The 13,227-nt window shown below is 56.3% G+C and overlaps 1 protein-coding gene across 4 annotated transcripts in view; it reads left to right on the top strand.

Moving 5' to 3' along the window:
* KCNIP2 (potassium voltage-gated channel interacting protein 2) overlaps positions 1–10,748 on the top strand; it is a 42,968-nt gene extending 32,220 nt beyond the window's left edge. For 3 of the 4 annotated variants that reach the window (XM_036385499.2, XM_036385497.2, XM_054515559.1), the window contains exons 2-8: positions 6,151–6,275; positions 6,657–6,726; positions 6,824–6,894; positions 7,405–7,512; positions 7,885–7,989; positions 8,244–8,306; positions 8,627–10,748. In XM_036385499.2, the coding sequence (XP_036241392.1) occupies positions 6,151–6,275; positions 6,657–6,726; positions 6,824–6,894; positions 7,405–7,512; positions 7,885–7,989; positions 8,244–8,306; positions 8,627–8,674 (590 nt within the window). In that variant the 3' untranslated portion in view covers positions 8,675–10,748. Of the gene's footprint in view, positions 1–4,936; positions 5,037–6,150; positions 6,276–6,656; positions 6,727–6,823; positions 6,895–7,404; positions 7,513–7,884; positions 7,990–8,243; positions 8,307–8,626 lie in introns of all 4 variants that reach the window. The other variant, XM_054515560.1, reaches the window with a different exon arrangement.
* The last annotated feature ends 2,479 nt before the right edge of the window (positions 10,749–13,227 follow it).

The raw sequence follows: 13,227 nt of genomic DNA on the forward strand, positions 1-13,227 counted from the left end.
AGGTGTCTGGGAGCTTTAGGGTGGGGGATATCTGTGTGTTGAGGCACTGGGATGCAGTGACATGTGGGGTGCTGGGGGAGGGAGACTGTCTGGGCTATTGGAGTCTCAGGACAATGGGATGCAGAGGACTGGGCTTTGTCAGATGATGGGGAAAAGCACTGCAGGTAACTGAGGCTGAAGAGATAATTGTGAACTGGGAGAAAAGAGCCATGAATGTGGGGTGCAGCACCATGCAGGGCAAAGCTTTCTCACTGCTACAGGAATTGGTGGCTATGGGGAGAACGTTTGAAAAGAGCCGAGAGCCCCTTTGCCCTCCCTGTGGGGCTGTGCCAGGGCTGGGGAAGGACGAGGATGCTCTGGGTGTTGGCCTTCCTGGATTGGCAAGTGGGTACTGAGGACAGGGCTGGATGTGGCCAAAGAAGAGGACCCAAAATATGTCAGAGCAATGGATACACAACCTGTTGGTTGTGCTTGGTGAGGGTGGGAGTGCAGGGAGCTGCATGGTGCTGATGCCTTGTTTCCTCTGGCTCGACGGTGCCACAGACAGTCCCAGCTCAAGCAAGGGCTGCCAGTGGACTTTGCATGAATGTGTTTTTTTGCCTCCATCCCCTCTTTATCCTTGCTGGCACTGGGGATGCTGTGAAATGAAGGGACTGCAGATCACATCCCCTTGGGTAGCCAGATTTCGGAATGGGAGGTGTGTGGTCAGGAGTGATCAGAGGAGCAACTAGTATTAGAGCAGAGAGAGAGAAGAGGATGGTGCTGTGCTCAGGAGGTGCTTTCAACCTCCTTCTGATGGAGAATGTCCCTGAGCTGCCTGGGATCTGGCTGGGGTGTGGCTGAAGCACATCCACTTTTTGTCCCTGTACCTTACTGTGGAGGGTATGGATGACATCTGGGTAATGGACTATGCAGAACTCTAGCTCTCCTGTGGAACTCGCTGCTTGCAGCCAAGAGGAGCTGCTGCTCCACTGAGGCATTGTTTTGGGCAGCTCCTCTGGCACCTTGGATGTGCTGGTTCCTGCTGCCAGAGGAGGTGCTGACGGGGGCAGGATGTGTCCCTGTGTGTGGGTTTGCAGCAGGGTGATGCATATGGCTGTCCCAGTCCTGCAGCTTTATCTGCTCCATTTGGGGAGCCCCTGAGCTCCACTGTCTCTTGGGATGTGTATCCTTTCCCATTCCCTTCTCACAACATTTTGTGCATGGTGTGGTATGAAGACATTATGATTCTGCAGCATCTCCTTTGGGCACAGCCAGGCTCTCTGGGAGCACTCTCACAGGCTGGGGATGGCAATGGGGACAGCAGTGCTGCGAGCCCCACTTGACTCTGTGCCCCGTTCTGGCCCGTTCTGCTCAGCACAAGGGTTGTGCAGCTGATTCTCTCTCTGGCACCAGGGAATATCCTGGTCCTGAGCCTTTGCTGTCCCACAAACTGCAGCTTGCTTGGCAGCTTTGCTGCTCCCATCTCTGTCCCACCCCCAGGACAGGGACTCTTTGGCCCTGGGAAATGCCAGCTGTGATTTCATTCCTCTGATGGATGACTGTCTGGCACCTTTGCTACACTTGGCTCTGTATTGCTGACTGATGAGGGTCATTTGCAGAGCTGCTGTTGGTGGGACACATCCTGACTCCCCAGGGGAGACTCACTCTTCCTCAGGCTGAGCTCATTGCAGACCCCAGAGAGCAGTGGCTGATGGCACTGCCCGAGGCTGGGCACTTCCCTGAGTGGCTGAGCCCTGCACAGGGGTGATTGTCAGCCACAGGTTTTAGGGGCAGCTGGGTTCAGATCAGCCTGGGATACCAGCTCCTCCTGCCTCCAGTGGTGCCCACAGGGACGAGCAGGGGCTGTGATGCTGCATGACTGGTGGGCTGCTGGTGCTCTGCTCCCCTCCTGGAATGGTGCTGGGGCTGGAGACACTGGGGGGGTCTTATTGTGGGATGCACATTTTCCACCCATCATGATCATGCATTTATTGACAGGTTACTGAGAGTGATGGGGAAGTTTTGGCACTGCCTGTTGGTTTGTTATTGAGGGTGTATTCTAGCAGGAGGGTGCTATGGGAGGGGTGGGTTGGTCTCCCCATCCAGCTGTCACTGGAAGGGCACTGTGGCTGTGGCTCTCTGGGAGGGCAGGGACATTGTTATGCACCTGACTGACTCTGTCTCCTGCTTTTCCTCTTGGGTCCTCTGTGGGAAGGGGGTGTCAGCCCAGCACTGGGGTAACCCTCAGCATGGTGGCATGGGCTGGATCCAGCCTCCAAGGACACATCAGCTGCTGGTGGCTCCATACAAAGTGGTCTGTGGCCATCCTGATGGCAGTCATTGCTGGGGGCAGGGATCTACTACCCACTGTAGGTCCCTTTGGAGCCAGCCTTCGGGATTCATTTCAACAGCGTGTGAAGATGGGGCTGGGAAATCCCTTCCCCTTCTGGTGCTACTCAAGGATGGAGTGTCAGCTTGTGTGTGTTTGTGTGTTTTGAAGTCGCTGAGCTGCAGAGCGATGCATGGGAAGCGACAAGCCACTCAACGCGGCAGCCCTCCCGCTGCAGACAAAGCCCTGCCAGCCCTTTCTGCTCTGTGCTGGCCGCTGGATGGCCCTTGCAGGAGGGTGGAGAAGGAGCTGTCGCTGGCAGGGACAGGGCTTTGTGCTGCAATGTCCCTTGTGTCCAGAGTGGCAGCACATGGTTGAGCTCTGCTCCTCGTCTTTGGGCAGAGCTGTTTCCCAGCAAGGAGCAGCTCCCAGACTTGCTTGTGGTATGGATGCTGGGGACAGAAAGAGGGTGGTATGTCCTACTCAGCAGAGCCCTTGTGTTCACTAAAGCCAGGACAGCAAAACCCCAGTCCTGGTCACCCCTCTCCTGTTGTTAAGCTGCATGTGCTGAATGTGCTCCCCCCTGCCCTGAGGGACCCTGGAATCGGGCCCCCTTTGGTTTCCTCCTTGAGAAAACGCCCATGTTCTTTATTTTTTTCTTTTTCCTTCTTTATAACAAACTAAAGTGTAACTTGCACCCGACCTGACCTACTGCACGTGCCTATACCTGCTGCCCCTGTGAGTCCAACCACAGTTTACTCTCTGTTGCATCTCTCTCGCTGTGTGGTTTCCTTCCTGCCCTGCTCCCTCCTGGGTGCATCACCCTGGCATTGGGCGTTGCTCTGCCCACCCTGTCCCTTCCCTCTCAGCAAAGGGGATACTTCTGCCTGTCAGGTCTGTTCCCACAGCTCAGCTCTGCTGGAGGGACCTGGCCCCAGAGCATCCTTAAAAGGCTGAAAGGTGCAATTTCCCTTTCCCTCTGCAAATTAAGGCCCTTTTGTAGCTGGGACAAAATCATGGTTTATGTACAACTGATGCCCACTTCTAGGAAAGAAAAGTCCTCTTTCCTCACCTGCCTGCAAACCCTGGAGCAGACAGGAGCCAGGTTGTGCTGTTCTGCCAGTGCCAAGATCCTGGTCCTCACCCTTGACCCTGTCACCCCCTGACAAATGCCAGGGGATGTGTTGGTTCATCCCTATAGTGGGGATGCCGCATCCCTGGGGAGAATTTGCCCTCTTTGAGTGGCTTTTTGTGATGTCCTGCTGGATCCATGACCTCCTGGAGCTATTCTCCATCCCCTAGAATGGTGGAGCTGCCTTGGTCTGAGCTCAGAGGGTGCCAGGTTCTGCTTGTGAGCACTTTGGGGCCAACCTGCCTAGAAGTGGCTGCTGGATGCAGACCCATGTCTCTGTCTTGGAGCTGGGTACAATACAACACCATTTTCCTGGTATCTGGGGCTCAGCTTAGTCCCACAAGGCTGAGAAGGAGCTTCTCTGGCAGCTTTTGCTAGACCCTAGAGAAACAGCCCCAAAAAACAGGGCTCAGGATGTGTAGGCATTGTGACCTGCTGCTTGCAGATGTTCAGGATGCTTGGAGCAAACACAGTGACAAACCAGAGCCCCAAAGGGACGTTGCACCTTTTGTCCCATTTGTCCCCATGCTGGTGTCTGCCTTCCCTCGGAGGCTGGAGCCCAGCATGGCCTTCATCCCCTCCTCCTCCTTTCCCCACCTGCAGCATTAGTCCTGCGCTGAGTTTGCTGGCTTGAGACACTGTGGGAAGGGAGGGAGGGGGTCTGCAGCCATGGGGCAACACCAGCTGGGAGAGATGGGGCTGAGTGAACCCACTGGGGTCCAAATGGGGGAGCAGGGGGTGGCAGTGGGGTCAGCACAGTGAGGGGACCTACTGTTAATGCAGGGTGACTTGGATGCAGTGGCCATGGCCAGGCTGTTGTGGGGAGTCCCTCACCCAGCCCTGTAGCCTGGCCAAGGCAAAGCCCCGTTCCCCTTCTGGCTGTCTCAAAGCAGCTCCCTGGGCTCAGATCCCAGTGTTGCACTGGGGTGGGGGTGCATGCTGCAGTCTGGGCTGCATGGGGGGGTCTGGTGCATGCTTTGCCTTCAGCCCTTGGGTGCCAGCAGGATCAAACCCAGCCTGAGCTTAGCGAGGATGCAATGCCCTGGTTCCTCCACAGGCTGTTTCTTGAGCTTCATTCTACCTTGCCTCCCTGCAGAGCCTCTCGAGAGGGTCCCCAGGGTGCAGGTAATTGTTCTCAAGGCTAAAGGACAGAGTCTGGCCCTGCCATTTCCTGACTTTCTGGGCTACTGGAAGTCTCTAGGGCACCCTGGTATGATGGGGGTGTACCAAAGTGCTGGGTGTGTGTAGCCTAGCAGGGTTGTTCTCATCCTTCCCAAGGATGGATACTCCAGTGCTGGGTTTGTCCTGGGATTGAGCAGGAAGGTCGACCAGAGCCTGGGCTGGGTTTTGCCTTCCTGCTCCTCCAGCCTCATGCTGCATGTGCTGCCTCCGCTCAGATCACCCCGTGCCGGGTGCCCAACCCTGCTGCCCGTCGGGACCAGGGGCTGATGCTGTGTTAATTCTTCTGCTTGGTGACTCCTTCTTTCTTCCAGGCAACCCGCCAGTCCAAACTAAAAAAGCGCTGAAGCAGCGATTCCTCAAACTGCTGCCCTGCTGCCGGCCCAAATCCATCCCCTCGCTCAGTGAAAGCAAGTGCTTCTTCTTGCCTTTGTGTGTGTGTGTCCCCGGCGGTGCTGCTGCCTGCTCTCCGCCCTGGCCCTGCCTGCGGGAAGGGGACGCCTCCACCTCTCCCCTGCCCTGGCTGTCAGGATCAGCCCTGCCCCGGAGGGGTCCGATCCCATGGGCTCTGCACCCACTTCTGTCATTACCTGCTCACAGGCTGGTTTTCTCCCTGCTCATCTCCCTGGAGCAGCTCCCACGGGATGCACAGCGGCAAGAACTGCTTGGGAGCTGGCTCAGGGAGCAGGGCCCTCCCGGCACTGGTCTGAGGGATGGGGAGTTGTTTCTCTAAGCTGAGGGTTGGTCTGGAGATGGAGGTGTGATGGAGTAATGAGAGAGGCTGAGCAGGGTGTGAGTGCAGAGTCCCTTAACCCCCTGTACTGGGTGTGCTTGGCTCCTTGGAGAGTCCAAGCCCCTGGTCAGGATCTCTCCCAGCTCCACGGTGCAAGCCAATCCCCCCTGGGAGAAGGTGAGTATGGAGGGGCAGGGTCTGAGCTGTCCCATGAAGAGGGAGTACCTGCTGTGTGCCCCTCTTGGCTGAGTGGGATGTAGGGGTGCTGGTGCTGCAGGCAGGGGTTGTGCAGCTTGGCAGGTGGTGGAGAGAAGCTGTCAAGGAAGGTGAGAGGAAAGTGGGTAGAAAAGAATCTGGAAAGGCTGGGGCGGGGGTGGAATTTGGGGCTGGGGGTTCTGAGGGGCAACTCTCCTACTGGATGTGAGCCCTGGTGCTGCAGGACATCAAGGGTCTGAACTCCACGGGGCAGATGCCTGTGCTGGTGGGAGAAGGGCAGGCAGGGAGGGTTTCAGCACTGGGGGATTTTCACACCTCTTTTGTGCCCAAGCTGGGCTCTACTGGAGGGGGGTTGTTGCCAGTGTCAGTCCCTGGTCTGTAGCCAGGGTGTCTCTGAGTGTCCTCTTCTGGCATAGACCCAGCTCTGGCTGAGCAGAGCACCCCAAAAATGCGTCAACCTGGGCAGGTGTGAGAGGACAGTGTGTGCTGTGCAAGGTGCCTCTCTGCCCCCTGGCATGACAAGATAGGGCAGGACAGTGCTGGCCTCAGCCACCCTCTCTTCCCCTGGGTTCCTTGCAGACAGTGTTGAGGATGAGTTTGAGCTCTCCACCGTCTGCCACCGCCCTGAGGGGCTGGAGCAGCTCCAGGAGCAGACCAAGTTCACCCGCAAAGAGCTGCAGGTCCTGTACCGAGGCTTCAAGAATGTGAGTACTCCTTGACCAGCTTTGATAGCCCCCACCTCTGCTGCCATGTCCACCTCGGGGTACTGCTTTGTGTGTGAAAGTTTTTGGGGTTGAAGTTTATATAAGGCTACAGCCTGATCTTACCTCCAAGGAGCTCAGTGGGGAGACCTGATCCTGTGCTGTTTCCTTGGGTACAGAGAGCCCCTTCCTGGGTGCCTAGGATTCAAAGCCCCTCCAGCATGTGGTGCAGCCCAAAAAATCAGGGAGATGCTCTAAGCAGCCTTTCTAGCCACCCCACCAGGTGCACAGGGCTGGAGGGCAAGGCAAGGCAGACACAGGTTTTTAGGGGGTGTTCAGCCCTTTTTGCAATGTGGAAGTGACACTGTGACCTTGCCCTGGCAGGAGTGCCCAAGTGGCATTGTCAACGAAGAAAACTTCAAGCAGATCTATTCACAGTTCTTCCCTCAAGGAGGTGAGTGCCCATCCCTGTCCCTGTCCCTATACACATAGGTGCCTCTGCAGGGCAGAGGGTCACCCAGCACCCCCTCATGCTGTCTGCCTCCCTGCAGACTCCAGCACCTATGCCACCTTCCTCTTCAACGCCTTTGACACCGACCACGATGGCTCCGTCAGCTTTGAGGTGAGCTGTGGCCAGGGAGGGGGTGATGGCGTGCAGCAGGGCAAGGAGAGCACAGCCCTCCAGGGACCATGGACTGGGATCAGCAGTGTTGTTGTTGCAGATGGATGAAGAGTTGGCAGGCCTAGTGGAGTTTATTAAATTCCCAGAGGCAACAGAAACTAATGCAAAGCATAAAAAAGGGGCTTTCTGTAATTTCTGGGTAGGCTTGTGTAGGGACCCAGACTGGCAGACACAGCCATGGCTGGGTCTTGTTCACACAAGACTGAACACATTGTCCTCTTGGTTGCTGTGACCCAAGGGAGTAGTGTGGAAAATGTACAGTGTTAAGCAATTTTTTCTCCCCCAACTCTTTTTGATACCCAACATTTTGCCTTGTCAGCCCAGCCCCAGGGCATATCAGCTTTGGGGCTGAGTTCCTCCCTGCTGGAAAATCAAGCAGGGCTGTACCCTCTGTCTCTGAGGCCCTTTGTGGCTGTAACTCCCATTTGCCTGCCTTGTCCATCCTTGCAGGACTTTGTGTCTGGGCTGTCCACCATCCTGCGGGGCACCATTGATGATCGCCTGAACTGGGCCTTCAACCTCTATGACCTGAACAAAGATGGCTGCATCACCAAAGAGGTGGGATGGGGGGGGTCCAGACTGGTCCACGGGGCCAGTGCAAGTCTGCACCTGGCAGGGACAAGGGCAGAACTCAGCTGAGCTCTGGAGAAGGGCCTAGGGGATCAATATTTAACTGAGCTCAGCTTTGCAAATGTCCCTCCTGGCCCCCTGGCACTGGTGCGACTCTGGGATGGAGGTGGATGAGTGGTGTGCAGTTTTGGGGCTCCATCACACATGCACACACGGCCCCACACTGTGCACAGAGCCAGCAGAAACACATTTGAGCACCCCACAGGTCCCTCAGGAGCATCAAGAAAAAGGTGTGGGTTGGGGACCAGGCGGAGGCAGAGCCCCATGTTGACACTGCAACCCTGCTCCCCTTCCCATCAGGAAATGCTGGACATCATGAAGTCCATCTACGACATGATGGGCAAATACACCTACCCAGCCATGCGGGAGGAAGCACCCCGGGAGCACGTGGAGAACTTCTTCCAGGTGAGCTGAGCACATCCTTAGGAAGCATGAGCACTGGGGAAGCAGAGCTCCAGCACAGAGCTGCAGGGGGTGCAGTAGAAAACACCCCGCTCTGGGGATGAAGCAGGGCTGTGCTGGTCCTGTTGGTGCTTGGGCATGCTTGGGGCCAGGGGTGCACTGTGTCCAGCCCCTGTGGGACCTTGGCAGGGGGTACCAGGTTCTCCCTAGGGCTGGGGCTGTCCTTGCAATGCTCCCTATGCTGTGCTTGTCTGCAGAAAATGGACCGGAATAAGGATGGTGTGGTGACAATCGAGGAGTTCCTGGAGTCCTGCCAGAAGGTAAAGTCACCAGCAACTCTTCTCTGAGCTAGGTCACCACCCTCTTCCTTGGGGACCTTTGTCCCTCTTGCTTCCTTCCTGCAGAGAGGGAGTGAAGCCAGGGTTCCCAGGGGCAAGGCTGGGGCTCTGCTTTGGGAACTGTACCCATGCCAGTATCCTTGTACAGATGAGGAAAGCCATGGATCCCACTAGGGCTCTGTAATCCCTGGGGCTCTTGTCCTATGTGCCAGAGCTGCCATGAGGGTGAAGCAAGGTTTGGGGGAGCTGCCCAGATTGCTGTTCTGTGCCCAACTTGCCTGCTTCCCACCTGCTCCTGACAGGATGAGAACATCATGCGATCCATGCAGCTCTTCGACAGCGTGATTTAGCTCCCGGACCTGCCTCCAGATGAGCTCTCCTGACACTGGGCCCAGAACCTTCTTCTCCCTCTTGACTTTTCCTTTGAGACTCCCCTCCTCCAGCTGCACAGACACCTTCATGGAAAGGGGCCTTCCTTCCTTGAGATGCAGTTGGTGCCAAGATCTTCCCTTTCCCCTGGCCCAGCTCTGCTTTCCTCGGGGAATCCCAAGCAGGTGCTCCCAGATGTTGGAGCATGGGCATGGCTGGCACAGGATGAGAATTTCACCTGGATGGACCTCCCTGCACCCAATCCCGGTGGAAAAGATGCATCCTTGGGCTGCAGTAGAGGTTTTCCCCATGCACACCACCCTGTGCAACCACAGCTCGCCTACCCTGATCCTCCCCAGCCCCAGGAGCCCCCGGTCCCAGCTCCAGCCCAAATCCTCCAGCAACACTGTCTAGACACCAATAAAGTCTTGCAATGGGCACAGCCAGTGCCTCAGCTTCCTCCCCTGCCCTGGCTGTGCCCTGCTGTGGGAAGATGTCCAGTGTGTCCACTGTGAGCCACCGGGCACCCTCCCTGTCCTGAGCCAATGGGTGGGCAGAGGGGCCGTGCCTGGAGAAGGCAGCCACACAGGCCCTGGGGGTTCATTGCTGCATGAGCCATGGGGAGCATCCCCTGATCCCAGGGATCCTGCTTAGACCTACAAGGCTCTTCCTGACAGGGGCAGAGGCTAAAGGGACTCCGAGGTGACTTGTGGCACTTGTCCCCCAGGACGGATGATGTAAGGCTGGGAGAGCTGCAACCTCAGCCCCTGACCCTCAGGTTTGGGGTGCTGGCACAGGGGGACCCCCAGGGATCCACTCTGAGGCTCCAGTGGAGAGACACCCTTTCCAACCCTTCCTGAGGATGTGACAGCCATGGTATGGGGACATGTGGAAGAGGGAGATGGGCTGGTCTCTGGTGGCCATTCTGGCTCCATAGGGCTCACAGTCATGCTCCTGGCATCACTTGCTACTGACCTTGCCCTGCTCCTGTGCCCTGGCCCCTCCCAGCCCACCTGCTGCCCTGGGAACAGGGGAATGAGCGATGAGGCAGAGAGGTGTCCCCACAGGATAGCCCTGTGCTGGTGACATGGCTGAGCTGGCAGCTCCTGGAGGAGAAAGTCGAGGCTGGGGTTAGACAGGAGTTACTGCCATGCTTCTGGCAGGCTGGAGGGTCACCTTGGGGCAGGGGACTCTTCTCCTTTTTCCAGCATGGCTCTGTGTGAGAGCTTGCCTGGGGACCTTGGGGATGGGGACCCTGGGTGTTTTTGTCACCACCAGCTCCTTGGAGATCGGTGTGTGCAGACAGGCCTGTCCTGCCCACATACCACTCCAAGTCATAGCTTGGAGAGTGATGCCCATGGGCTAATGATCCCATGCCAACTCCAGAAGCCCCTCACAGGCACTGGGAACTTACCCAGCCCTGGCAGACCCAATTGTGGCTCCGCTCTCTGTATCCTTGGCCAGGGGTGGTTTGGGCTGGCCTGAGCTGTGATGTCTGGGATCAGCACTCATGCTGGGCCAGACCAGGGCTGAGGCCCTGGGGCTGGAGACATTAGAATTTAACCCCTGGGGCTCTGAGCCAAAGCTATGGGGCTCCTTCCCAGGGGGACTATCCCTGTCCCAGCCCTTGCAGATATCACATGTTTTTTAGGCTCATTTGACACGTTATTTATCTTGCAGACATGATGTGTTTTTTAGGTTCATTCAACACATTGTTCATCTCACAGACCTGTTTCCAGGTTTGCTGTGGGGCTGAGCTCCCACTTCCATTCTCCTAAGGGTGGGAGGGCCTTACCCCTCCATCTCTTGGCCCTGTTCTCCCTCCTCCCAGCTCTCTGGGGTACCCATTGTTCGCTGCCATGTGGAGCACCTGCCGCCTCCCCGCTCACGCTGTAGGTCGCATGGTGTGACCCCCTGTCCCGGGGCATGGTGACCCACAAACCGCTTGGCATCTCCAGTCTGTATATTTTGTATTATAACAATTATATGAGTTAAAAAAAAACAAAAGAAAAAACCAACAAAAAACCAATAAAATCTAACCACAATCGCTATGCACACTACTGTTCTGTCTTTGCATCTGTCAGCTGCCTGGGATGGGAGCGCAGGAAAAATGAGGGGTCTCTGCAGAGGGCTGGTATCCTCTATGGGGTGCTGTGGTTGCAGGGTGCTCTGCATGGGTGCTCTGGGAGGTTGCATGGGGGACAGGGTGCACACTGAGCTTAGCCATGTTGTTGGTGGTCCTGTAAACACAGATTTTTCTCCTGCTAAGAGGCTGGAGGTGTTAAGGTTAAAAAGCTCTTGCATTAAGTGTGTTGCATTTCAGGAGCCAGGCTGCCAGGTGTGCTTTCAGCTTGCCACAGATGCTGCTGGGTGAACCTAAGCTTGGGACCAGGTGACCCTTGTTAGGATGTGGCATTTTAGGCTGAGCTAACAGGAACATGGTCGCCTGCCACCTTGAGGAGTTAGGTATGGATTGGGAAGGGGTTTTCTTATGGCAATTACTGGTTGTTGGAAAAGTCCACCATTGAAAACTGGGAAAAATTAAGTAAACAGTCATGTAAGTAAGAAAGTAGCAGAACAAGAGAGCGGTGGACCTGATGTGGGACAGCAGAGTGGTCCAGCATTCTACAGACTGATCCAGGAACTGAAAGCTCAATGCAAAGAGCTGCCTGGAGACCAAACAGAGCCTTAAAAGGATGGGCTCTGGCTGTGGGGGGAATTACCATTGTGGGACTGGGTAAGCAGCAAGTCTGATCTTTCCAAAGCCTCTGACTCTCCAGGGACCTTTTTGGGCTGCTGGCCATCACCCAGGGCTGTGTATGGCAGTATGAATGGGCCTGAGCACATTTTCCCCTCTAACCCACTTTCCCCGGTATATCCTATCCCCTGAGCTCTGTAGGGCTGGTTGCTATTTTGGGCAATGACATCCAAGGGCTTGATGTGCCCTCTTGTGGCACAGGGATGCTGTGAGCCACTGATGGGATCCCGTGGGTCCTTGTCCCCAGGGGAAAAGGCAGGAAAGAGGCTGAGGTGATACTGGAAAAACAGCGCTGTGGGGCTCAGCCTTGGAATGCTGCCATAGACTTTTCACATCAAATGGGAAAAGGTTTGTGCGGGGAGTGTAGCTTTTGGAGGGGGGGTGGGAGAGCTGGGAGTCGAAAATAATCTGTTTATCTCTACCCAAAAGGGGCCCTCAGGAAGGGCCTGAGGGCAGGGAGGCCTGGATCCTTTAGGTGTGCCTTCAGCTTGCCATGAGAAGCTGCCGCGTGAGCCAGGGCTTGGATGACCCTTGTTAGTAGGAGGTGGCATTTAAGGGTGGACAGCCAAGTCATTTGGTCTATAATGAGAACAGAGAGAAGAGTTGATGGATCCTTGGAAAAGGCCAAGTTTTTCACAGCTTTCAGAGGAAAAGATAATAGTAGCTATGTGGTAAAACAGCTGAGCAACTGGATGAGGCAGCTGATGCAGCCTGGGGCAGTGATTCACTCCAGCATCCTGAACACTGCCTGGAAACACAAGCATTTTGTAAAAGGATGAGATTGCAACACTGGGAGAACTATTACTGTAGGATTATTTTGCCATGATCAGAGATATGAGCACCCCTTCAGGGTCTTATGTGACCATGTGGTTATCACCAAGCTCTGGAGGTGTGTGAAAGTCCTGTGTGTTCTCCACCCAGATTCTGTGCATTTCTCCTCTCTAACCCTTCTGTAAAGTCTGCTCGTGTGTCAATACAATTTAGCTGGCTCCTATTTAGGGTATCTGTACAATTTCTATTTTTGTTCCTTGAAAGCTTTGGCCCGCTGATGGTGGTAACTAGAGATGCCCCTTGGCCAAGGCTCATTGCCGCTGCAGGAAACGCAGCCGCCTTCGGTTTCTCGTCATGCCCGAGCTGCTGTCAGTGGAAATGAGCGGAAACGTGGCTGAAACGTGGAGTGTCTGCCCTGATGTCTGCAGGCCTTGTCCAGCCCTTCCTCGCCAGCTGGGGTTTGCGGCAGCTCTTTATTAACTTGTTCCTTGTTGGCTGGCACCTGCTGCAGCCTCCCCAGTGTTGGGAAGGCTGGCAGGATCGCCTTGCCGGAATTTCCCCACAATCACAAGAGAGGTCACCTCAGCCCTGGGGTGCTCCCCTGCGGCTGCAGCAGGAGAGATGCTGTGTGACCTCACAGCCCTCCTCTGATCTACTGATACCATCCCACCACGAGGCATTCTCGTGGCCTCTTCCAGGCACGGACACACCTCCAGGCGTGCCATCGCCCGTGCCGTGAGGGTCACAGCCGTCCCCCGCCCCCAGCCGCTCGCTGTCCCCGGCGGGCCCTGCTGCGCTTGCGCGGCAGCGCGAGAAGTAGGGCACGTCTCACGGGAGCCCGCGCGCCCTCCGCTCCCGCGCAGGCGCGCTCCCGCCGGGGCGCTACGCCGCGGAGCGCAGGCGCAGAGCAGAGGTAAACACTTCCCTCCCCACCCTCCTTCCCCCCTCGGCGCCGCTTCCCTACACAAACCCCAGTGCGCATGCGTACTATCCCACTGCCGCTTC

This window comes from Molothrus ater, chromosome 8 (assembly GCF_012460135.2).
Source record: "Molothrus ater isolate BHLD 08-10-18 breed brown headed cowbird chromosome 8, BPBGC_Mater_1.1, whole genome shotgun sequence".
NCBI lineage: Eukaryota > Metazoa > Chordata > Aves > Passeriformes > Icteridae > Molothrus > Molothrus ater.